We start from the raw sequence: 26,725 nt of genomic DNA on the forward strand, positions 1-26,725 counted from the left end.
GAAATATTGCGAAGATGAAAAATGAGATACAGTGGTAGCTGTGTTATTTCCCTCCCCCCACCTTTGGACAGGTGTCAGAGTACAAAACGCCTTCTCATGACTATTAACGCAAGGTTAATATACCCAGTGATAGACATTTTAGTGTACTCTAAAAGAGTCTTGCTTCTAATGACAGGATTGGAATTCTTGAAGAAACCCTTAGTACCATTGCTTGCTGTTGGATCATACTGAGCAGGCCACAGTGAAGAACTCACGAGCACACCTTACAGCACAGTGAATGTGGCTCTGGAGTGTCAGGAGCACGTCAGCACTGTCGTCTAAGCTCATGTCAACATTTCACATTGACAGTTTCATGTGATGGATACAGCTGGATGTGCTTGATAGATCTAAAAAGGAGAAGATGTGATACAAATACAAATCCCCCTCCTTTCTGTTTTTAATTTTTTTTTTTACAAAGGCAAACCTATAGCAAACGCCCTAGCAGAAAACGTTGGGTTTGCCCAGATGTTTTCCTAGCCTGGACCAGCCTCAGAGCTGCAGTTCGTCTTCAGTGCATTGAGTTCAGTAAGCTGTTGGTCCATTTCAGAATAAACAGAGGACACAACTGGTAACTATGTGGAAGTGCATTTCTCACCCCCTGAGAACAGACGGCACTTTTGATTCTTACAGGGTTGTTGGGAGTGTGCAACAAGCTGCCCAAGCATGTTGTTGAAGCTGTTACACTGGATTCTTTCCAGAAACAGCTGGATGAGAGCCTTGGATCAATGGGCTACAATTGGCCAGATGGTCTGCCCTCTTTGTAACCTTTCTTATATTCTTATGTTACATTTGGCAGGGGATGTCCAAATATTTGAGTGTCCTTGCTTATAGCATAGGCTGCTGCTATTCGCTATCCTTTGATACATCTAGGAAAACAAGGGATGGGTTACAAAGTAACAAGGAGTAGTTGATTCCATGGGGAGAGTTGAAAGATGAAAAAAAGCACAAAGTCTACTTTAGCCATGAGAAAAGAGATGAGTATATATTTATTAAAGCAAGCTAAAATCTTTCCAAAGGCCCATAATAAATGTACTCTAGTTTTTGTTAAAGTACAGTATGCCAATTGATTATACAGAGTAGGTACTGGAGATTTTGAAACTCTTTTTAGCCAATGATGGAGACAGTGTTGTGTAAAATGTACGGTGTGCAGTACTTGTAGCAACTTCACCGTACAGCTTATGTTGACTCTATGGCAGCCTAACCAGGTGAATCTGTTGGGGTGTAATGTACTGTATTCACCCAAAATATTCTGGTACCCCCAATTCTGTTCCATCCTCTACAGGCCAGTTCACATGTAAACAGTTATTCAGTTAATAGGTACATGCTTACACCATGGTCTGTGTTGGGTTAGAACAGATGTTCATTTCTTTTTACGTCTGAAGTAGCTCAGGAAATATTTTTTAGATTAATTTTATATCAGGCCTTTGTTTATGTCACGTTTGTTTTTTCCAGAAATGCGAAACTGGATAAATGTGTTAATGGTTTCCTTACTATAATTATCACCTCAAGCATTAAGTATTTAGGTGTATTGATTTGCTGGCTCCTTTTTCTGTCAGGTCATGCTTTAAAAAGCTTTCACTCTTTCTAAGGGATAAGAAGAATCAGTGATGTCACGTTTAGGAAATCCTCCTAAAGTAAACAGGCCCACAGCAGTTTCATGGTTATTTTCTTTTTGGATTCAGTTAGTCTCTATGTAATTTGCCCTTTTCTTTGCATATCTTGCTATTTATTAGACTTTATACAACACTTTTACCATTGCTAGTGAGGGGTGCTTTTGTACCGTTTTCTGTTTTGTTTTGTTGTGGCAGACACTTGTTGCCAAATGCCTTGAAACAGTCAGAGAACATCTTGTAGAAATACTTCCTGTTCAGTGCTAGCTGTCTTTCTTGTCCAGTACTCATCTTGAAGTGATTGATAGTGTTTCCATCTTTTTCTAAATATGTGAAAGCATATATTAACTGATCTGTTCATTAAAATCTATTCAACTTTCATCAGGGTATGAATTAACCTGAAAATACGCTGTGTCTGAACATATGAGCCCATGTCAATATATACAGATTCACAGACAAAAAGCAACAATAGGGTCAAATAAAATACTGTATTAACTCCAAACCTAGATATCAGACAAGTGACTGGAATGTAAACAAAAGTGCTGATAAAAAAAGAAGCCTTTCTCTTGTTTAAGGAGATTCCTCCTGACTTCATAACACTTTCACCACCCTACTAGTTGGCTCAAACAACCGACCAGTCGGCATCACACACAGTCCCGACATCTCCGCACACGACATTGGAATGCCTGCAGTCAGGTTTGTCTGACGGGATTCATCAGTGGATGAAACGCCACCCATCTCTTCGTTTCGGCTCTTTGCCGTCTCCATGTTGGCCCCTGATAGTGCAGATCGTTTTCTCGCCAAGTGTGAGCTGCCTGTATAGTCATACAGGTATGGTCTTGTGCTGTTGCTGCTGCAGTCTACAGCCCATGCTGCAGATCCGACAGATGGCTATCGGTCTGTGACCCTCCGCCTTCCAAAATTGGGCTTCCAGGTTCCTCTGGACTAGTCTGCCGAGTGTAGAAGCAGAACATCTCCTTCCCATAGTGACTTCTCTTCTCATGTGGATAACGTACCAGACAATCGTCATTAGTCATGTGGGACGTGGTCCTATGTTTCACTGGTATTATATCAGTTGACCATGTTTTTATTTCTCATAACTCTTCTTAACAGCTGTAGTTCAAATGAGATACCAAACTTTAAGAATGTGGCCTTTTTAAATAAATTGCACTGAATATTCTGATACTCCAATGAACAATTCTATTAAATCTACAAAATGGTATGGTCACTGTTTAAAATGTTAGTAATATTACACATGTATATTATGTATCGGAGAGATAATGGTTAACTTCTCTGACCAGTTTAACAATTAATATATCATTTAAAATAACTTTACAAAATACATGACTATATTTCTTTCATTTCTGTTTTAGTAATAGTTCTCATAAACTTGTATTGTGTATACGTATTTACATAATACTTTATGTTTTAGTAGATGATGTATTAAAACAGTATCTGTCTCTTTAGATATGTAACCACCTTCCTTCTGAAGGTAGCTGCATGAAATGGATTTAAAATAACTAATATTATCTCTATCAAAGAATAGTGTCAGACCCTTAAAAAATAAAAGGTGAAATAAAGGGATTATTTATACGATATGAGGAGTTTAGGCGGGGTCATATAAGTCATTTATATTCAGATATGGGACAAATCAGTGGAAATTAATTCATCACTGCCCATACAGGTCAGTCCAGACTGTAAAGAAGAGCCTATATTAAATATTTCAAATTTAGATGCGTCTCTCCTGGCAAACACAGTATGTCTTTTCCTGGAAACAAGTCAATAATATGTGAGTTTCTTAATTTCAATAAATTCCTTCTCTGCATTTTGGCTAATAGGATACTGATGTTTGCCCATCGCTCAACAGCAGATATACTTTACCGTTGCAAAAGCAGTTTGATTTTGGTGCCAAAGCTTCCCACATTCTTGTTATAGAGCATTTCTTGCCTTTTTGCCAGTGTTAACTCCCCTAATCTCAGTTCTAGATTTATGTTTTTTACCGCGCAAAAGACACATTCTGCGGTTCTGTGGAGAAGATTTTGTGCCTTTTTAAATACAGTTTGGAAGTTATCACCACCCTTTCACCCACACCACAAGAAAATTTTATCTGTAAGTCCACTGGAATTAGACATTTGGGCTACAAAGTTCAGTAGAAAAAAAATTAAGATTAAGATGTCTTGAGGGTGGAGGATGTCTGTGTACCTCCCTGATACAGGGAATGCAAAAGATGTCATTGTTGTTCTTTACTCTGTATGTCATTAATCTGCCATTGGAAGCTGCTTTTCCGACTGAGGCTTCTTCTCATGCAAAAAGCTTTTGTAGGGGCCTGTTCTAAACCCTGTGCAGTTCAGCTGTGGTTTAGATGGTGCCACAGAATTCCTGTTAAGAGTTCAGTGAGGGTGTTTCACTCAGGAAGAGTCACACTCAAATATGGGAAAAACACTGTTTGGCCTTTATGAACCCAAGAAATACCATCAGGAAAAAAACAACCTGGTTCTGCTTCACAGATTTGCGTTTGCTTGTCGTTTGTGATTCAAATCCTTCTGCAGGCTTGATTGTACGATCATTTACAGAAATCAAGCTCTTGCCATGTTTCTAAAATTTTGAATGGAATAAAAGTTTAGTTTGAGAACAAAAGTTGTACGCTGAAATCTTACCACTACTGATGTATGTGGTACTATTTTTGAAATGATAGTCCTTCGTATATGAAAGTATTGTTTGTTTAGGAGCTTGACAATAGGACAAATATATAGTAATATAAGCTATATAGATGTACAAATATTTTTGAATGAATTCTTTGTATTTTCAGTTTTTCTTTTTCATTTCAGCATTTCCTAATAAATCAGTTATTTAGGTGGAAATTCCTTTAAATGAATTCAACTCCACCTGTTAAATACACATTATGTCAACTACTACAACATTGTTTCTGTCAAAGGATTTTCAGAATCAATGTAATAATTGTAATGATTAAAATAAGCATCAGGTTCTAAAAAGACTTTAGAAAAGGTATTAATTGGAAATGGTGAATCAGTGTGGGAGATTAACGGTCTGTGTAAAAGTATAGTACAATAGGGTCTCAATGTGTAAATGTTTGATGCAGATAAGTTGCGATTAACCAGTTTTGCATACAAGCAAGTCCACCCCTACACTGTTGCATCATGCACTACAGTACATGGTATGCATGCTTAAAAGACATAACTAATTTTCCTGTATTTATTAATGCATTGCTTTAAGTTAAATAACATTGATCAACTAAAACATACTGCAGTAATCACAAATGTATCATACTCATCTAAAACAAGATGAATCCCTCCTCTGTGTCCAGTGGATGCCTGCACTTTCTCTCTCTGCCTCCATAATGAAAGGGACAATAAGACTGTCGATGAGTCTGTAAAGTCATCTCCGGTCTGACATCTCCTACACTGCCAACACAGAACCAGGAGGGTTCATTACAATATAAAAACAAAACCAATCTGAGATGGGTGATTGAGCAGGGGGACAGGGAGTAATTTGAAAGTTGCGCTTCACAACCTTGGGCTTGGCTTCTTCCTAAATTGCTCTTCTTCTAAGACCCTGTTGGCCAGACCAAACCGCGAATCGGCAAATTCACAAATTGCAGATGTTTAGACCCTGCTGTATTAACGTCTTTCCCATCGACTCTTCCGCAGTTTCAGCTTTCAGAAATCCGGAGAGGTTAGTGGCAGATGTGCCAGCAGACTCCTATGAGTCCTATTGAGATTGGTCCTGCTTATGCACTCACTTTCTAGCATATGGGCAAGCATAGCTCACAAACAAGTCAGCAGTGGAGCAATGCAATTTGTTATTTGTCTAAATGCAATTAGAAATATAATGACAATAGCAGCCCTAGCTCAGGTAGGTTTGTCCTATCTGGACACTGTTGCAACAAAATTATTGCAGTGGTGAAATTATGTCTTCTAATACCCTCTATTAAATATGTTTTAATAGGATGTAAAACATGCAACATAAGCCCTTACTTCACTATTCATTTGAACAGGTCAGCTGTTTCATTGTACATTAAAGAAATCCATAACAGTATAATTAATGATGGCCTGGCACCACTTTCACTTTGGCCTGGCACATAACTGTAAAAGAACAAACCGCAGAGAAAGCTGGAGACCCCATAGATACCGTTTGAATGCTTTGATTTAACCCCGTTTTTTTGGCTTTGAGGCCATATGAATAAAAGGAAGTATTTAACTATATCCAAATGTTACCATTTAAACAAGATGTAGCTCACTTTATCCACTGAGTAGCGTCTTGCAGTTGGCATGCCACGCTCGCCTGTAATCAACATAAACTATGTAAAGGAATGCATTGTCTATGGTATCAGTTATAGGGCTAAAAGCTGAGCTTTAATAGATAGTAGGAATATTTCTTCCTTCTGTTTGCGGTAAGCCTCATCCATGCTTCATTTTCTGTGAATCACTAATTTATGCCCTTTACAAGAATGCCTCAAGGCGTGGGTTATTTTCTGACTTAAAACTTAAAAAATATATGTTCTCCTTATGCACCAAGATTTGTTAACCATTACTAATCTGGTTTGTGTAGATTTTTTTTGTTCTGGTTCTGTTCACATTTTAATTTTTTTTGTTTGTTTTTGTGCTTTTCTAAGATGAGGGGACTGTTGAAAGGGGTAGGTGTCTTTTCTACTTTTGTGTAACCTGCACATATATTACACATTACATATCCTTCTGATCATTCTTCACCTAACGTGACAATTTCCATCTTTGTTTTCCGTACGCTTCTCAGAAGAAATTGAAGGTACTGCTTGTTCCTCTAACCTTGCCCTCTTGTCATAGATGTGCGATGTCCATCTCATTGATTGGGTTATAAAGTGACCCAACAATGAAGAGGTGCTGATTAGAAGCCATTTCCCCTTTGTTGTCTTAGTATAGCGTGTCTGTCAGAAAAGGAAGAATAGACTTCCTTGCTCTCTGCTGCTCCTTTTTAATGTTTGTCAAGGTGTCTGTTGACGTAATTAAATGAATACATAAAATGTTAATACATTTACAAGTAATAGGTTGATTCCATGCTGAAATGAGAAGAAAGAAAATACGACGCAAAGACAAACAAGCTCACGCCTGCAGAAGGCTCCACGGCCGAAACGTTGTGTTTTCTTTCTTCTCTTTTCGGCATGGAATAAACCTATTACTTGTTCCTTTGCAGCCTATGCATGCTGATGCAGCTAGCCACCTGAAATGTTAATAAATGTCTGTTTAATGAAATTAAGGCATTAGTGTTCGGAGCCATAATTTACCTTGTTTTAATTAGGCATTTTGTTAACTTTATTTATTTGAATTTGTCTCGACGTTGTAATTTATAATGAAGGCCCTTTACGTGGCCCCAAGGCATAAATGGTGGTCACCCTGCAAAATGCGTTGTGGTGAACATGTAATTGTCCCACTCATCACACGAGAAGCGTTTGAGAGGTGAACACCAGCTGAATATGCTGTCGCCTCACCTGGAGTCCTTACAGCCTTTGTATTTTGGATTATCACTCTGTTCCTGACTGGCTAGTTTTTGTTTTTCTTTGCAATAGAGTGCACTGTATACTATCTCTAAGGACTTTTTCGTGGGCTGAAGGGGGTTGCTCACTTTCTCTCGGTTTGTGTCCTGGTTTCTAACTTCTTTGCTTCTTTTCTTGGCATCTGTTCTTCTGTATGTGCTTTTACACTGTATCCAGAGGATGCTGAATATGGTGCCTATATAAGTGGATTCTACATAGGTGAGAAATCCTTTACATTATCTTTGTTCTTTTTTCCCTTTTCATCCCTAACAGTATTTTGTGTAAGGTCTTTGTAACAGCAATCATGTAATAGTTTTGTGTGTGTGTGTTTTATGAACAGAAGTTATTGTATTTGTGCAAAGTTGTTGTTGTTTTTTTTGACCGAAGCAGATCTGTCTTAAGATTCCTGCTTTTGGTCTTTCTGTTTTTTTGTTTTTCAGTTGCACAAAAGTATTGGATCAGCTGTTAAATATCCCATTTGGGGCTGTGTCATCAGTCAGCTTTATGACACTGGGGTTCCCCAAGCGTCAGTGCCCAAGTGAGCAAGCTCCTCGGGGGCTGCCAGGGTCCTAGTCCAGAATTGTGTCTCCCACGGGGGTGTCCGTGGTGCCTGGGAGACGGCAACATTGACATTTAGGGCCGTGTCACTCCTATTATAACCTATTCCTTTCAAACCTCCTATAATGCACTAGGAGGCTGGACATTCGTGTAAATATCTTGTTAATTGCATATGCTTTGGCAACACTGTAATTCATTGGTCATTCCAATAAAGCTTTTTGAATTGAATTTGTAAAATGGCAAGCGACTCTGACATTGAGTAGTGACAGTTAGGACTCTGCCCTTATTCCCTCTGTATTAGTGTGAAACTCACAGTGACCCAAGATACCATCTGACAGTTTGAGAGATTGAGAGGGTTACAAAGAAAAGACCTTTTCCGTTTATTTTGGTTAAAAAAAAAACAAAACTGTTTGCTGAACTCAGACAGTCTTTTGTGAGAGATTGTGTCTGAAATATGGAGATTCGGTGCTTGTTTGGACGAACAATAGATACGCAGCTCTGACAATAGGGCTGTCAGATCTGAGAATAAAACAAAAGCATTTCTACCTTGTGGAAGGCTTGTAAGTAAAAAAAACAACAGGACACACTAAAAACGTTGTTCGCCTGTTGGAGGACCAGAGGTGCCACAGCAGCAGAGCTCTGAAGAATATCCAGGCTAAATGTGAGAGCCACACATCTTAGAAAGAAGTTGCTCCAGGAGAGTATTCATGAGCAGGATAAAAATGTACCCTAAAAACAAGAAGAAATTGCTGAATTACATCATAAGACCAGCATTTGGGGAAAGTCAAAAGAAGACGCCGATTGCGTTAGCAGTTCTGTCACACCAGGGGGATACCTGAATAGCAGCAGGCAAGCACAGTGTGGGAGATCAGCCTGTGTCTTGCTCAGTGGTCTCGGGCCAGGTCAAGCAGGGAATCACGGATAATGTTTGGGCTTGAGCTGGGAATTCCCAGTGTTATCACGTCGGGGCAGAGTATTGAGTTGAACGGGATTGCAGGCTGGGGGTTAACAGTGTGTGTCTCGTGTTGTCAGATGGAGTGAGAAGTGGTCATAATTGAGGCTCCCTTGCTACATTTTCTTACGAGCTCCTTAATGAAGTCAGGGTTGTCAGTCCATCTGCCTCCCAGATGGAAATGTTGTTCCTAATCCAAGACCCACAAGTGTTGTACTACTTTATTGCTGTAAAAGCCTTCATATTTTAACAAGTGATCAAATACTTTTGTGTGCATGATAAGTTTGTCTTGTTTTCTAATATATAACTACATCTATATGTGCATTTCAGTGCATTTTGTTTTTTTCATACATTTTGTTTATTTCATACTAGTTCTATTTTTGACTGCATTGTAGAATAGTATTTTTAAATAATTGGGTTAAATAGATTAGAATGTAATATTTTCCTGAAGCAAATGTATTAACATATTTGCAGAGTCCTACTCTGTTCGTTTTACTTTCCTGCTCCCATTACTTTTTCAGGGGTCTTAAGTTAGTGTAGAGGCAATCATAAATTTTGGAGATTAATTTTTAAAAAAAAGAAAAGGTAACTGGAGAGTCCTGTAGTAGGCGCTTATGTACAACATGAGCTTTCAAATGCTTCCTACTTTCTTCCATTGTTTAAAATGTATTATCCTCCTCACAATATTTATCAAATTCATTGCATTCATACTCCCTGTGAAGATATGGCAATTATACTTGAGATTGTTGAGATTATATCATGAATTATACAGATACACACATATATATATATATGTGTGTGTATTGGTGTAGACAAATGTTTTTAACTTCCAACTTCATTTGGGAAAATATATTTTTTTGATTTTATTGTGGCAGCTGCTGTGACCTGCTTGGCCAAAACTGGGCTCTTTACAGCTGTCTCCACACAAACTAAATAAGGTTTTTGACAGCTTTCATGACACTTGTTTATCTTTGTTGATAAACTTGTTTATCCCTTTGCTGAAATGGAAAATGTACATTGTTACTATTAGTTTAGAAATGTTATTATATAGCGCCTTTTGTGATCATTATCTTAAAGTGCTTCGCAATGAAACAGTAAAAAAAAAAAAAAGTTAAATGTATACAGCAATTAAACAGTAGTTAAAGTAAATGTGAAGTAAATTTACATCTGTACAGCAGGGGGTTTTAAAGGTGCACTCTAAATGACGTACCTGGCTGAAGGTTACAACACTATTGCCCCATAAAGGGTTTGAACCCATTACCTTCTAGTTATGAGCCTTATGAGTCCTGACTCCTAACCACTCTTCTACACAACTGCAGCATTATGCAGTAACAGTCCGCAAAATCAGTTACATTGTAGTGAGGATGAACTTCAAAGGGTCTGGTTTTGGAAGAGCAAGTCACATGCTGAAATCCTTAAATCAGTGGTTTCTCTTCCCCTTTTCTGTGTAGCCTAAATGAATATTGTTGTTGAGGTGGTTACGGCCTGTTCTCGAGCATTTCACTGTTCTGTTTTCAATTCTGCCCACTTGAGTTAAGTGTCACCCGTCATGTTGTCGTCACCAGTGTCATATTTTCAACAAACTGTAAGTTAGGACTGGTTTACACAACGTGCTCTGTATAGTGGGAGCCCTTTTTGTTACACGTGAGGCATATCATCAGCTTGACCTGTGACATAAGGTCAAAACGATTAAGAAATCATGAAGTTTTTCGGTTTCTGTTAAAAACTAAGGGTCCTACGTGAAAAAAAAACAAAACTTAGGTGCTTCATTTCCCTTTTAGGATGCAAAGGAAATTCAAGCACTTAAGTGTTTTGAATATAGGTTCCCAAGCTCTGAAGTCTGTTTTTAAGGAGGTGCACATTTCCATTAATTCTGAAAGGTGTAATTCAAGAGGAATAATCTCTGAAATGTTCTTTGTCTCCAGATTGTCAGGGCTCTGCCTCGCACTTAACATGCTACGTCCAACTTCAGAGTTTCATACTTCTGTAAAGACACAACCAAAACTGCAGACTTGTTCCCAGAACATTTAATTTTTTTCATGTGTCCTGAATTATTTTATGAGCTATCCCGTAAAACCTCTGAAACTAAAACTGAATTTGCAAAGCTCTGCTTTTGTAGGACACCCACGAACCATTTTACCTGCAGTCTTCTGGTTTCCCTGTCTCTGACTTTCGAAAACCAGTTTTATGTTCTTTCAATGTCTGTTACCCTGACCAATACGCATGTGTTATTCCCACATGTATTTTTGTGCCTTATTGTCTCCTATTTTCTCATGTTTAAATATGAACATCCTTTTCCTTGCTCATTCCCTTCCCTGACACCCATTGTAGCTCTGGGCTGCCTGGTCTTCTTTCTACTCCCTTGTACACTGAGGACAATGTCCTCAAGTGTTCTTTTGGCAGCTCTCTGAGCACATTGCCATTATGAAAGCCAGTCGGAGAGACTTTATTTCTTCATTTTCATCCTGGCTTGGGGCCAGAGCCCAGACAACAAAATGAGCAAGACAATAAGGAAGCTTAGGCCCCAAGTGCAGATGCTTGCTATTTCAAAGTAAACCCTCAGATTGTTTAGCAGTTTATAGACCATACAAAATATGTTCCATTAGAAGAGTACAAGTTAGCCATGGAAATGAGGTTATGGAAAACATTTTGTATTTGTTTTTCAGGAGTAATGCTGTTAGTAGAACGCTGAAGCTGTCCCCCTGTCACTAGTAGCTTGGATATCTGAATGAACCAAAAGAAGACCTCTTTTTATAATTGCTGAGATATTTATTATAGTTGAAGCATCAGTACATAGCTCTGTGCAACAGGTACATTTTCAATGTGCAGGGTTTAGGGATTCAAGGTCCCATTGAAATTCGGTGTAGTTTTCTTCCGTGTTTAATCCTGACTTGATTACATTTATCTGGTGCAATGAAGTCTGCGTTACTGACATAGTTCCAGTTCACTTCAGAGTGTTTTTCACTTTATTCCTTTATTTGTTTAGTCTTTTCAGAACGTGTCTTTGTGCCTTAAACAAGGAGAAATGTATTTTTTTAACGGTAATTCACTTTATAACCAAAAAAAACCAACAACAAATGAAGTACATATGTGCGTTCTTTTAAACATATGCTGTAAACAGTTTTCAGGCGGGACACAGAAAAGGAATATGAAAACAGGTTATTCCGAATAAGCCAAATGCTGTCCTCAATTCAAATATTTACACTGTCATTAAAGAGAAATAAGGCAAGTTCATGTTTAAACATTTTGTTTTTGATACCATCTGGGGCAGATTAGCTGAAAGCTAGAAGGAAGTTACCATGAAAGTCCGTCAGGGGTCAGCATAAGACCTATCTGGCGGCAGCCAAACTCTTAATACGTTACTAATCATTACATTCAGGGTAATTGATGGCATGTATTGCCGTGGCAAGTGTAGTTGATTCCTGGAGAAAATGGGAGGACTGCACATGTAAACTGGGATGAATTAGTCTAGGTCATTCGAAAGCAGATTGTATCTGGAGGGAGTCGATCATTTCTAAGACTCGATGCTTGTGCAGGCACCTACTGTAGGTTAGGCTTAGCTCCTTACACCAAAAATAAGGATAAAACACCCGTCCCTTAAAAGTGTGGTGAAAGACGCACTGCGATTTTCAGTGACTAGGAGCACAGTGGGCTCTTGGCCAGTAACTGACCAAGCAAATGATGCCACCCTTGAGCACACTCCTCTGGGAAGGGAGGCGGCAGCTGTTGGAGGCCCAGCAGGGAAAACTTGAGGGTTCAGAAACCCTAGAAGGGTTATTCTAGAAGGGAAACTTGATGTGCTTGTTCAAGAAACCTTGGGACTACTCCCGCAATATCTAGGCTTACTATAGGTTAGCAGGGATGGAAATGCTAACAGGCAGAATGAGTAGGATTACGTGTCCACTGTGTGAACATCTGCTTTGACGGTCATGAGTGGGGTATAGGGCAGCAGGACCACAGCGTGTTTCATGTGCGAAGGTTCCCAAAGCTTTCTCACTTTTTTGTGTCTTCAACATACCGTATGATCACATCAGTGTCCTAGGCTAAAATGTCTTTCAACTGGAGTGAAATTGTCTTCATAGTTGCCTTGTCCCATGGCTTTGTTCTAGTTGGTTTTCCATGTACTCTGTTCCACTGCAAGCTACAGCTGTACAACAAGAAACCGATAACACCCAGCAAGAGCAAATATATTGGCAAGAGGAGTTGGTCAGATCTGAAGTGGAAAACGGGATGGTTCAAGGCCCAGTTCGAACAGCATCAAGATACTACCACTAGCAAATTGAGTTTTGCTACTGTGTTCAATGGACGTACAATACGGTCTCTGTAGGAGCAACAGGAATAAAAACTAAGGTTGCTTATCCAACAGATGTCCTACAGGAGGTAACAATCTGAAATTATGATAAGCCATTTAAGAATGTGGCAGAGAGATAACATAAAGACCAATGGCTGCACATCGTGGCTCCTTTTCTAACTGTAGAGGTATAGAAACCCATGATGTAGAGGCAGACGACGCCTGTGATGGCTTGAAAAAGATCTTGGTCCATGCAGCAGTTATGGCTGATCTTGGTTCTGGTCTGACAATCACTAATAAAAATAGTAATGCTAACAAAGGTATCAGATGGAGATCCCCAGTGCATCTGGCTACAAAATGGATTCAACCTGAAATCAGTTCAGCAGCAAAAGTGGTTGAAATGTACGAAGTCTTCCTTCTGAGCTGAAACATCATGTCACACCGGTTGGCCGTCCAGCAGCTGATAACTTCATGTCCCTTGTTGAATGGCCCCATGCAGAAAAAGAGCTTATAGTTTACGGGGTAGTCTGTTTTACCTTGCCCAAAGCTAAAGAAGGGAAAGGGACTCCAAATGGAGGAAGAAATTAAGTCTATAAAATACTCTTCCCTGTGTGATTTGTGAGAGGACATGGTGAAGAAGATGGAAACCACTGGCAAGTGGGGACATACCTCTGAAGAATGTTCATATAGCATAGCACCACCAGAGTCTGTAGACTGCAGAAGGACTCAAACAGGCTTTTGCTAGAAACAGTGCTGGTTGGTTTCTAATTTCGCTGGATAGTTTTGGCCTCGTCCATATGTTTCTGAGACTCGGTGGCGATGATGTCCCCGGAAAAGGTAAAGGAAGGCCACACCAAACTGTGAACGTACCTCAGGTCGCTTTCTGGGGAGCGCACTGTAGCTCTGCTGTGGAGGGGGGTTTGAAATGGCCTCTGGAAACCAGACGATATTACCTGTTGGACTGGGAGTTCAAGCTGAGGACGGACCACAGACCCTCCACCTGGATGAGAACAAATTGGGAGCAGAACACACGAGCACTGCGGCGATTCCTCAGTCTGCCGTCTTTTCACAGTGGAGCACATGGTGGATTTTGGCATGGTAACGCTGATGCATCCTCTCGGGTACGTTGCCTAACTAGAGTTTGGCCTGAGATCTCACCAGTTGGGGGGGATTGTGGAAGATGAGCCAAAAACCTGGTAGAAAATACTGTGAGACTATTTGACTTTAGGCAAACCTTTAAGCCATTAAGATTTACTGAAGGCTTGTGCTTTAAACGTTGTTGTTTTTGATGCCATCTGGGGCACATTAGCCTAAGCCCGAGGTTGAGTTACTGTGAAAGTCCATCAGGGGTAAGCATGAGACCGAGTTCTCAAGAAACTACTAATCACTACATTGAGGGTTACTGAAAGAGTGCAGTCCCACTGGGGTTTTTATTGGTCCTCGGAAGCAAAGAGGAGATTGCACAGCTGGTGCTGATTTGTGAAGATCCTTTAAAAGCCGATGGTACCTGAAGAGAGTCGGTCTTTTCCAAGGCTCGATCTATAGATGTCTCTGTGAGGCTGAGTTTTCAGCACAAATGCGATGCAAAGATTTGGCACTTAAAAGCTGGTTAAAGCCGCTCTGTGAGTAGAAGCGTGATTGGCCCTTATTTATAACGGGACTATGGAATGATACCACTCTAAAGCTCACTCTTCTGGGGATCAGTTTGCGAGATGGCCGTCGGAGACAAGGCTAGGAAAACCTAAAGGCACCCGACCAAAAATGGGTTCTTTTCAGGATGGACTTGGCGAGTTTACTTGAGCGGGCACTCTTGTGTTTACCAGTGTAGCATAAGTAAGCGTCAGCAGTCCTACGAAAGGAAATTTCAAGAGGCTGACTGGGCAGGACGTGAAAAGGGATAGAACACAGAACACTAGAATTGAGCCACGTAGTCTGTGGTGTACCTGCACGTATGCGCAGAGACACGCTCCTGTATTGATGGATGTCCCATCTTGGTGTTCTACTTGCACAAACGGATGCCATCAAAAATGTTTCAAGCTGGTACGGCATTTATGCTATAGCAGTGGTTTAGTGATCTCCAGACTAGGGGGATGTGAATTAAGACCTCGTGTGGGACACTTCTGTTGTACCCTTGAGAGTCACTTTACTACAGTTACTCCAGTAAATGGGTAGTGTCATCATCCATGAGAACTTGTCCTCAATTCATTCTTTTCAAACAACTTTTATAGTTTCAGCCATGTTGTCAAATCAACATCCCAACGTCCATTGAAAAATCAGTAGATTGTCCTTGGATCAACAATCTACTAGAAACCCATTAACTAGATGGACTGAATGGCTGACTTTCACTCATAACCTTTTTCATAGTTCTGTATTTCTTATGTCAGTAGTCCAGTGTGGTTTCTATGCTTGTCTTCTATATTAATCCTTTGCCAAGAGAGATCAGGAAGATCTGTAGCTCAGTCTGGTCATTCATCAGCAGAAGTTGAATAATTAATTTTACTTTGGGTTTGTTTGCAAGCTATGCGGTTGAATTGCATGTCACTAGAATATCAGTTGACTTTTGGGCAGCACTGATTTGCAGCAGTTAGAACTACTGTCTCATTTCTTCAGGGTCCTGGGTTTGATTAACTGGGCCTGATTGTGGAGAATTGTCTGCTTTATCTGTTGCCTTACAATGGACTGGTGTTGCATTTGTGGAGAGAACAATACTGTACTCTCAGTCTCACCTTCTGTTTCCAGGATCAACTGTAGCCAATTGAACCAAACCCCACAAGGATAAGTGATTTGCTGGTGATGGGTGGATGAGCCTGTTGATTTTGGGACATCTTTTAAGGTCTTTTGTGTAATTGAGTTGAATTACATATTACATATAAAGTATCAAATCATGGACTTATTTGGGATAGTTTAGCTGCTGAAACCTGAGTGATTTTATCTGCCTACGCTAAAAACAGTTCCTATTACCTTTTGTCTAGTTTAGGAGTAGTTTTGGCCCATGAAGCGAACGGTCAATCATATAATTATGGTCCTAATTTTCTTTGGGGGCCTACATTTTAAATAAATGTATAAGAAGTATGGAAATATGTCTGTTTAGTGGTGATGCTGAGAGAAACCTGACAGTGCTGGTCTGATTGAGGAGCTGTCTAGGAAGCCAGATAATCCAAAATTATTTTTCCCTGGGGTCAGTTCTTTGTGAATTTGCTTTTGTTATGTGAAAGAAACTGCAGTTAGTGAATTCTTCTTTGGAATTAAGCAGCATTCAGACTAGACATTCCTAATCTCAGGCATTAGAAAAATCAAATAAATTAAATAGAAAATGTGTAGCTTCCACCAGAAGACTGAGAAGTATTCAGTAGAAGCCTGATACATTGTATCATACCAGTTTTTCATTGAATAATTTAGCCAGATGAATATTGTCTAAATTGCTCTCCCGTTTATTTGCTTTGTAAAAAGAAATAAACTCAATATATTAAAATGCTCCTATTAAGGATTGTTATAAAGGATTTATCATTGTGTAAAAAATAAAAGGTATCTCAGGACAGTGGGGTTTGTAAAGTCCATTGTCAAATAACTGTCATGAGGAGGGAATAGGGTCACAGGACATTAGACGTGTCCCACAGGATTAAGAATGTTTTCAATTCAGTAAGCCCTGGTAATACCTTGGGGATTTCAGGTCAATACTCTTTACAGAAAGACGTTCAGTTGTCTGAGGGAAAGGAGACACTGTGTAATGTTGTACGTGATACAGTTGCAAGAAATGGTTTGTGAACCCTTTGGAATAACCTGGATTTTTGCATCAATTACTCATACGAATGTGGTCTGATCTTCAACAAAGTCACAATAATAGACAAACGCGATCTGCTTAAACTAATAACACACAAACAAATGTACTTCTTATCGTCATTCTTGCAACTGTACAGTATGTAAGTCTTGGAGGAGCATTTGTGCCACCTAGAAATCCTTTTGCTCAAGCTCTCTCTGGACCAGTGAGGAGCAAACAAAAGCAGTGTGCTGGGCCATCTGAATATCTGAATTCTGTACACAAAGCAGCATGACAACAAAAGTCTAATTTTGTAATAATCCTGTAGGTGGATGGCGTGGGATGGGTTTTTCAGAAGTTATAAACCCCATGTGAGTCTTCAATCTAGATTTCAGCAGCAGATTAGCATTAGCTGGTCTGAGTGCACTGCCATACTGGGTGTAATCCAGAAAAGGACATTGTTACAGTTTACAGTTACAGTTCGTGACATTCTTGACGTCACTTAGTTCTCCGTCTGAGAAGTTAGGACGAAGACTTGGATAAAATGTCTCTCTCAGCCTTTGCCAGAAAAGGCTGTAGATTAACAAAATGTTTTTGCCAAAGAAGAATAAAGTAAAATTAAGAGTATTGTTTTCTCATGTTAGTGCTAACAAACGGAGACCGTTTTTATGGAGATGTTTAAAAATTGTCTGCCTTCTTTTAGTTTTTATGTTTGACGTATTACATTATTAAGTTTGAAAGATTTTTTTTTCTGTTTTTGCCTATCTTATTTGCTGTTTGGACATTAAAAACTCAGCCCTCTGATTCCGTGTTGAAGTATTGTGTATAATGTCTTTAATATCCTTATAAAATATGTAGATTACTTGTTAAACTAAGCCTAATGCAGGACATGTTTGGTCACCATTACGATGGAATCCAAAATATTGAAGTTAGTGTTATGAAATCCAATATTTACTTAATTTTGGTTTTCTAATAGTGTGAAAGAATTTTGACTTTACTCGTCATATCAATTTTTCTTTAGGGTGTTCTAAATATCCCAGAATTTCAATGGCTATTGCAGCTTAGAAAGTGCAGTCTTGAATAGCTCTCATTTTCCCCTTAAATGCATTATCCTGTTACAGAGGCAGTAGAGCCTGGTTTAGCGATTATGCAGTTTGCACCACCTACAACCAAGTTTGCATTTCAAATGGTGTTCAGTCATCTGTAAAGTCGGAAATATTTCCTTGCGTGTATCCTGTATAGATTATACTAGCTGTAGAAACTTAAATTTGTGGTGTAAAATGTGTCTCTTATGTAACCTTTTTAGACTGCTTGTTTCGCACATGCTCTGTCAGTGTTTCACAGGCCTTAACAAACAGGAAAGTAGGCAGTACGTATTTGATGTTGGGAAGTGCCTCAGGGTTACTTACATTGCACACGGTTTATATTTCCTACACTGCTGTAAGATATTATCTACTGTAAGTGGGAAACTGACATGTTAACACATTTTCAGCTGAACACAGACTTGAACAGGACACACACGGTTTATGTTCTGTTTGTCGGTGGAAATGTGTGTTTGTGTCGTGTGGATCCGCAGAAACAAGGCGCCTTTTCTAGGATTATGTGACACAACAGACTACACCTCAATACTTCACGTCTGCTGTATTATATGATATGCATTGGTGCGTGTTTGATGTACCTTTGAATGGCTCTCTCTTCAGGAAAAAAAATATAATTTTGAGAGCTAGCCTCCTTCTGAGAGGACGCTAAAATCGATCAGAAACAGTTTTTGTAGAAAGTGAATTTCACCTAGAAGTAAGAAACGGTTGTCTGTCTTTGTGACCTAGTATGACTTTCATCTATTTGGACCAGAGCAGTGTTTTTGAAGGCTTTTTCTCTGACTAACGGGACTTCTGTTTAACACAGTATTCATAGGAATCCCCCCCCTTACGCTTGAAAAAAGCAGCATTGCATGCCCAGAAACAAATGTTAAAATAGGCAAATTCAGAATCCAAGATCCTTTTACTGTATGCTGTTTTGAATTATTTTGCCGTATTAACTGTAATTCTAGCTCAGGTCAAGAATCAAAATGATTTTTTTTTCTAGGGGGGAAGTATCGATTTATTTACTCTAAAAGAGGACTGGTGTATGAAGCGGTTATTTTATTATTGGGATTGAGCTGTCTGGAAGGGTTTAAATTATTTTGATGGGAGGAGATTACAGAACCGCTTCAGCTCAGGAACAGCAATTTGTATTGACTGCCCACAGCTGAGCGAAGTAATGATATCCTCTGCACCTGCCTTCGTCACAAGAAAAGAGATTTGGCCTGACAGACTCAATGAAACCACAGCATTTTTAAGCTCACAATAAGGCGACTTTTTGCAATGCCAAATCCGTTACAACCATGATCGGAGGCCTATGTTAATCAAATGGCCGCACCTCAAATCTTCTGTGCAGGACATCTGCAGGACCTACTGCTTACTTCCCCTACCAGTCTGTTCTCACTTAAAGAGTAAGCATTCAATTAAAATGATAATTTCATCCATACATAATTTAATTCATACAATGTGTTAACAGAACAGAGTCCCACAGTACTGTAAAAAGAGATTTTTTTGAATTTCTTTTAAATTCACACTTAAACTTGTGCACGTAGAGTATGTCGTTTTTAGTAATACGTTCTTGCTTGGATATTGGATAGATTCAGTAATAACTCTGCATGAATCTGGTTTATCCCTAACTAATTGACTCTCAGAAAAGGGAAATTGCTACATTGGAAGTTTTCTTCCCTACACGTTTGTTGAGTGGTGGCAGTTGGACTAGGTCGTAAAAACCCTGGTTCCTTAATCCTCCAGCATCAATCATATGCCATACTGCTCTGTGCTGAAATAGGGTATTAGTTGTCACTTTTCTGGGATTTGGACTTATACCTTAACCTCCAAGGCATATGTCATAAAAGCTGGGTATTTGTTTCTCAAATTAAACATCATATTCTTTGTAGTTCAGGTGGGTAGCTGCGTCAGCATGCGTAGGCTCCAAAGGAACAAGTAATAGGTTTATTCCATGCTGAAAAAAAGAAGAAAGAACACAACGTTTCGGCCGTGGAGCCTTTCAGGTGTGAGAGAGACAGGGCAGTAGGCAAAGGTAAAGTAGCAGGAGAACAAAGGTTGGGAGGGAGGAGGAGTGAGAGGCGGGAGCAGGGGACAGAGAGAGAGGCCAATCAAGGGGTGTGAAGTCAGAGGTGTAAAATGAAACTTCCAATGAATGGAGAAAATTTAAAAGAACAGTAATCTGTCGTTAAGGGAAGGGAGAATGTGTGATCCTAACTGCAGAATAATTTTAGTTTCGGTGGTCTTTCTGATGTATGAGTTCGGAAAACCGTCTTTGAGAACACAGACGGAGAGATTAGTGTGGTCGTGGCCGTCAGAGGTGAAATGAGAAACAATGGACTTGGAGAGATCTTTAATCTTCACAGCCCTGACGTGTTCTCTGAAGCGGTCTCCGAGTCTCCTTCCTGTTTCTCCAATGTAGATGGCTGGGCATTTACTGCAAGAGATACAGTAAATAAGGTTGCTGGAGGTACAAGATGCTGTCTGGGTGATCCGGAATTGTCCTGAGGGGCCTTGAATGAGTGTGGTGGTGGCTGTGTACTTGCAGGTGATACAGCGAGCTCTGTTGCAAGGGAAAGTGCCTGGTGTGGATGGTTGTTGAGGGCGGTCAAGGGAGCTGTGAACAAGGAGGTTACGCAGATTAGGTGGTCGGCGATATGAGATGATCATATTCTTTGTGTTGCTGACTTACATCATTAAAACTAGACTTTTGCACTCCACAAATGACTTAGCCTTGACAGGAAATACAAAATAAGCAAAATATTCAAAACCTAGCCAGTTACTCCCAGTCAGGAAGATACTACAGTACTGCTCTTTTATGGACACATGTCATACACATCATTCAGGTTAGCGGTTTATGAATTGAGTTGGTACAAAGCTGTTTACAGTATGTTCACTTTAAGGGTTGAATATCTCCCTGGCATGGGAAATTGATCAGTAGAAAAATTGGATTTTTAAAAATCATAAGTGAACTATCAGTGTAGTAACAAACACTGTTATGAATGTACTGACATGTTACTGTATGTGTACACAGGCATTTAAATGTTAAGATATTGGCCAATGTTGGAAAGTAATCCTGAAGTGTACAATAAATGTGTATATCTGCCAGCCTAGGTGCTAAAGAGTTTACCCTTGGTTCAACTTCATGTTCTGGATGGAGTGATGTGTCCTTTTTTTATTGGAGGACACTTATTATTATAGAGAAGAAATCTTGAGAGACACGTGTAGACATAACAGGTGTTTTCGCTGTTGTTCGGTATCTTTGTGTTGGCCGTCTAGGACTTTTATTTCTCATTGAAACTAGGAGAGTGCCTTTAAAACCGACAGCAGGAACCACATCTCTATCCAAAGGGTGGTGGGAAGGTGGAACAAGCAGCCCAGCCATGTTGTTAAAGCCGATTCCCTGGCTTCTTACTGGATACAGCTGGATAAGATCCTCCAGTCAGGGCTGGAGATGCTTCTTTACCCAAAGGGTGGTGGGAGTGTGGGACAAGCAGCCCAGCCACGTTGTTAAAGCCGATCACCTTGCTTCTTACTGGATACAGCTGGATAAGATCCTCTAGTCAGGGCTGGAGATGCTTCTTTACCCAAAGGGTGGTGGGAGTGTGGAACAAGCAGCCCAGCCACGTTGTTAAAGCCGATTCCCTGGCTTCTTTCCAGACCCAGCTGGAGGAGGCCTTTGTATCGCTTAATGCCTCTAGCTAGCAAATGGGCTAGAGGGGCCAGGTGGCCTTGTGTCTATTGTAACCTCTCTTACGCTCCTATTCTCAGCCAGTAACAAAAGCGGGCGTGTTTGTTTGTAGCTGGCCTGCGGAGAAGCTTCCGTCTCAGTAGAAGGGACCGGAAGACGAACAAGTCCATGTACGAGTGCAAGAAGAGTGAGCTATACGACACGGCGGATGTCCCCACGTACGAAGAGGTGACCACCTACCGCAGGCAGGCGGGAGAAAAGTACAGGCTGGCGGTTCTGGTCGGTAAGTATGAGCCGCGCGGGGTCGTCGCGGTCGGCACGTGTGGTCCTTGGCCTCCAGCGGCCGCTACAGAGCTCCTGCGGAGCCTTAGGCTCCTGTTGAGCCGTTGCAGCCAACGAGTGGTATACTGTAGCAGCAGGCCAAGGTAACTGCTGAAATAAGAAATCACGCTCCTGTAAACCCACTCTAAAGGGTGGCATAACTCAAAAGTATTTCCCACAAATTGAAGGAGGACCCATAAATATAACCAGGACAATATGTACCATAACATTTCAAGTAATTCAGTCAGATTTAGGTTAATCAGCGTTATGTCGTGTTTGTGTGCATAGTGACTATTGAAACGTACGTTGACCCCAAATCAGCTCAATTGAATTGAAGATGACATTGGCACACCTTCTTTTCTGCTTTGTATTTTTGGCCAGTGACGCAATGTTTGAACAAAACCCTCTGTATTTTTATTATTGCTCTTGAGCTTGAGTAGCCCTCTCTGTTCTGAGCATGCTGTAGCGCATGGAGTTTGTCATATGGATGGCTCAGTCTGGAGATTGTAATTTCCTAGCTCTTTGCCAGCAAGTCAGCCTTAATAAAAACGATGCACCTCCCAGTGAGATTTTTTTTTGTCAAAATAATCTAAATATTTCTAATTAAGTTACAGAATTTGGAGAACATCTATGGATAATTTCACACCCAGCAATGTGAAAGAAAGAAAATATCTGCTTTATGTTTTTCTGGTATTTTTCGTCCCTGGAGTCCTGACTTAGTTGGGTAATTTCTTATGGCCCTGTTTTAGATTTCAGACTCTGTTTGAGCCAGGAAACTGAGAGTGCATGTCTGAATGATGGGGGAGAGGCCTGTCATTATTCTGTTCAAACTAAACAAACTCTTTACTTTCCATAATTTTCAAATAAAATCAAGCGGTTTGATGGCGGTGTTCGTATTTATTTTATTACTTTGAAAACTAATGATGAACACTGTAGACCGTTTTATACTCCTAGTTGCTGAAAGTAATGACTAGTCTTATAAATTAAGTGGCAGCATTAAAAGTATTTGAGTATCATTTTCCTGATGCTTCTTATTACTTGAAAATTGATTGGAAATATTGTTGCTGATGCCCTAAATGAGATGTGTTCTGGTAAGTAAAACAAGCACATTTTAAATACATCGTACTCCTGTTTATTAATTATTCAGTCTTAACCAGTTAAAATGAATATACAGTATGAAACAAGGTTGTGGTGTTTGCACATCGCATCTCCCCTTCAACATGATCAAAAGCATAGCCGTAACTGTTAGGGTAGAACCATTGGATGGAGTTTCTCATGTTGTATTGAAATTGCAACAATGTTTTGACTTAATGAAAGACAGAGGGTGGGGATGTTTCTGGAGGGATCTTGGAACAAAGTTGCTTGGGTATTTAGGGTTTGGCCGTATACCAACACTAAATGGCGAGAGGGCTGTCAGCTGAAGAGAACCAACTAGTCAATCCAGATCTGATGAGCTTGGTGTGATCCAGCCACAGGATTGTCAGGCTCTCGAAACTGGGCGAGAGATCGTTTGTACAGTCCGTAGCGCATCACCTGCTGCTAACACACACACACACACACACACACACACACACACACACATAAATCCTAAACCTGATTGCAGTCGGCAGATACCTGGAAACAAAGGTGTATACTCACCCATTCTGGTGGTGTGTCATTTTTTTAGTCGTGGTAACACTTTTCTTTCAGGAGAAATCACAAAAGGTTGAGAGTAGCCTGCCTGCGTGAAGGGGGGGGGGTGCTTGAGTGGGGACGGCATGGTGTTGTGGGGGACCGCGCTTACGAGCTTGAGGATCACTTGGTTGTTGATGGAAACCTTATAGCACAGCCTTAGCTCTGGCCACCTCATTTTGCAACCTCTGCTCCTCTCTGTTAAAACCACACCGATTTCTTTTAGTGGGTCAGAACTAATGCTCATCGCCACACAGCTAGAATCACGCTGGACTTTTTTCACAACTTTGTATAATATATACAGTATAATAACAATGTTTTCTCTGTTAATCTGGGATTATCGTAATGCTCTGGCCTTCAGACCTTAAACCTTGATTAGTTTCAGTTTAAATTTGACTAATTCCACCGTTAATATTTGGTGGAGCAGACCTGTTTTATTAGACATTTACTGAAAGAGTAACTGAAGAGAAGAAATGCCTCTCAGTCTCTCGAAGGAAAGTGCATCTTAGCCCTTCAGCATTTAGCCTGGAAGTTATTAAGTCCAAATATTAAACCACGTTCCTCTAATGAGCACAGTAATGAAGTTTGACACTTTTATTGGCAGTTGTTTAACACAGTAACTCGTAGGCACAGTCTTAAATTCCTGATTGGTAGAAAAGTAGAACAGAGTGTTTTAAATAACGCAAAGAAACAATTGTAAAAATCCAATTTTATTGGTGCGTATAATTTTAAAGGCTTGCCGTCGTGTTGCATTGGTTAAGCGCATTGTGGATAAAAAATAGCTTTTTCAGGATAATAATTCAACAGTTTTGTACTGAATTCCTTGAAGAAACTGTCATCTTACTGTATTGGCCAATTCAAAGTACTATACATAGTTTTGGTGTAAGTAGCCCCACATTTAATTTAGTGAAAGTTAACCACCAAGAAAATTGTTTTAATTTTTAAATGATTTAATAAAATTACAGAAGTGTAAATAGTGTGGACAATTTTTCATTCTACAGTAAAGCGGTTTTAGTCAGTCTTGAAGTTGGTTACTCTGAGAGCCAATATCCACAAAAACTGCTGAGCTTCATTTCAAACAAACAAATTTGTCACTTCAGCACAACTGGAGCTCTGCCACCTAACAGTGTCTCACTGCTGAGATATGGGTCATAAAAAGCTTGTATTAACATGCTTCAGTGACTTTAACACCTAGAACAACATTAAGAGCAGTTCTGTACAGTGATACATTGCAGTTTCGAACACAAGCCCCAAATTCTTTGTGGTTTTTCGAAACTAATTTCAAATTAACTCCATTTCCTTGTCTCAATAAATCACATGTAGACTCAGTTGAACCTTTTCTTAAAAAAAGTCCACAAGACTGATTGCTGTCTTTGAACGGCGTGGAGCTGTTTGGACAACGTGAGCAGTGATTTGCAGGATGAGCTAACGTCGTTGATTTATTTTTTAAAACATTCTTAAGTTTACAGCTGACTAATTACTGTGCATGGCATCTGGGGATCTACATCATTTAGATCACCTAGAATATGCAGGAAGTGATCAGTGGAAAGAAATGCACACCTTTCAAGATAAACACTGAAACATTTTTGGCGTTCACAGTTTGTTTTGTCTTCCATTGATTAGTTTATTATTTCCCCGATCATTTATTCTCAAATCATTCCCTTGTACTTTCAGTCATTACCTACGCTGGCAACAAATCTAAATTTATATTTTCATTTTATTCCCGCAAGAGACATTGCATTGGAAAGTGTCGTTCTGAAAAAGCGAGGGTTTTTAACAGCTGATGTTAAAGGAAACTATTTTAGGAATCCTGATTAGTAGCAGCATTCTGTTGATGCTGTAGTTATGGTATGCTGAGCTAGGGTGTGGAGTGTACCGTAATTTGCTCTTGTCTACACTGTTTAAAAACCAAGTGCTGGATCTTTTCAAAGTAATATCAGATGAAATCTTATTCTTGACGAAGGAGGATAGGTTTCAGGAGTGGAAAGGTTCAGGACTAAAGCAAGCAGTTGTGTTCCAAAATTTGTGTTTTGGAAACAAATGCGGTCTTGCTGCCACAGACAGAAATCAATATTATATTACCCAGCTTCTAGTAGCAGTGATGGAAAATGCAGCTGCCTAATGGAATAAAAGGCATGCTGAGTTTTCAATATGTTCAGATGGAATCAAGAAAGCGCAGTGCATGTTTTTTCAGTGGTATTTGTACCATATTTAGGTAATTCTAGGAATCTTGTGATTAGACATTTCGTATTCAGTGTGCTTTCTATACTGACAGTCTAAGCTGACACTTTGTAAATCATCTAATATTGTATGAGGGTACAGATGCTAAAATGTAACAAAAGAACTATTTCTAAACTTCTGTTAAATGTCATTTCCAAAGAAGAGCTACATGTGACACTGTTAGTGAGGGGTTCTGCCCTGTAAACATAGGTCCTTTAATCCCAATTGTCTTGTGCAGTAATGTTGTTAATTGTTAATTAATTGGTCATGGTGATTTTTCTTTTAATATGTAGGTCCCACCGGAGTTGGCTTGAATGAACTGAAGAGGAAGCTGCTCATTTCCGACCCCCAGCATTTTGGTGTAACAGTGCCACGTAAGTGCAGTCAGCTTCGAACTGCGACATGGATGGTTTTTCTAATCTCTTCGGATACATTACTGCACTGAGTCTGCAAACCTGAGCCTTTTCCCTTCTATGTTGCGTTAGTGCATTTTTTTTCTTGAAGATTGTTTCACATGATCATTTTTCAGTCATGGCTTACTTAAGCAGGTTATTTCCTCAGCTATTTATTATAATAAATAAATAATGCATATTTGTATTGTTTAAGCTAGTTTTGCTGTGAAAGGAAACACTGTGCTCTGATGTTTTGGGGTCAAGTTAAATAATAGTTTCCTTAGTCTAATTTTGTATCTTTGCCCATGATGCAAAAATATAAATATTTTGTCGCATTTTAGTGTAGGGACTGCAAATCCAAACTATAAACCCCTTATAACAAGTTATATAGCACATGGAGAAATCTTTAATACAGTGTTCACTACCTGGTAGGAAGCCTTCCCAATAATTAATTGTATCATTATTAATTAAAGGCATATATTTGCCTTTAATTACTCTAGTGGCGACTGCTTCAGTGTTCATTTTGTAAATATTTAATAATATAAAAAGTGTGATCTTACCCCCTTACATAAAGTGTTATCAAGTATTCTTACCAAACATGTTTCCTAAGA

At 39.7% G+C, this 26,725-nt stretch overlaps 1 protein-coding gene across 5 annotated transcripts in view; it reads left to right on the forward strand.

Annotated features, from left to right (window-relative positions):
- The window catches only part of mpp7a (MAGUK p55 scaffold protein 7a), a 149,106-nt gene that overhangs the window by 105,869 nt on the left and 16,512 nt on the right, over positions 1 to 26,725 (forward strand). For 4 of the 5 annotated variants that reach the window (XM_015354035.2, XM_069191257.1, XM_069191255.1 and 1 more), the window contains 4 exons: positions 6,283 to 6,303; positions 7,354 to 7,395; positions 21,623 to 21,793; positions 26,016 to 26,096. In XM_015354035.2, the coding sequence (XP_015209521.1) occupies positions 6,283 to 6,303; positions 7,354 to 7,395; positions 21,623 to 21,793; positions 26,016 to 26,096 (315 nt within the window). The remainder of the gene's footprint in view (positions 1 to 6,282; positions 6,304 to 7,353; positions 7,396 to 21,622; positions 21,794 to 26,015; positions 26,097 to 26,725) is intronic. The other variant, XM_015354036.2, reaches the window with a different exon arrangement.

Source organism: Lepisosteus oculatus, chromosome 6 (genome assembly GCF_040954835.1).
Source record: "Lepisosteus oculatus isolate fLepOcu1 chromosome 6, fLepOcu1.hap2, whole genome shotgun sequence".
Taxonomy (NCBI): domain Eukaryota; kingdom Metazoa; phylum Chordata; class Actinopteri; order Semionotiformes; family Lepisosteidae; genus Lepisosteus; species Lepisosteus oculatus.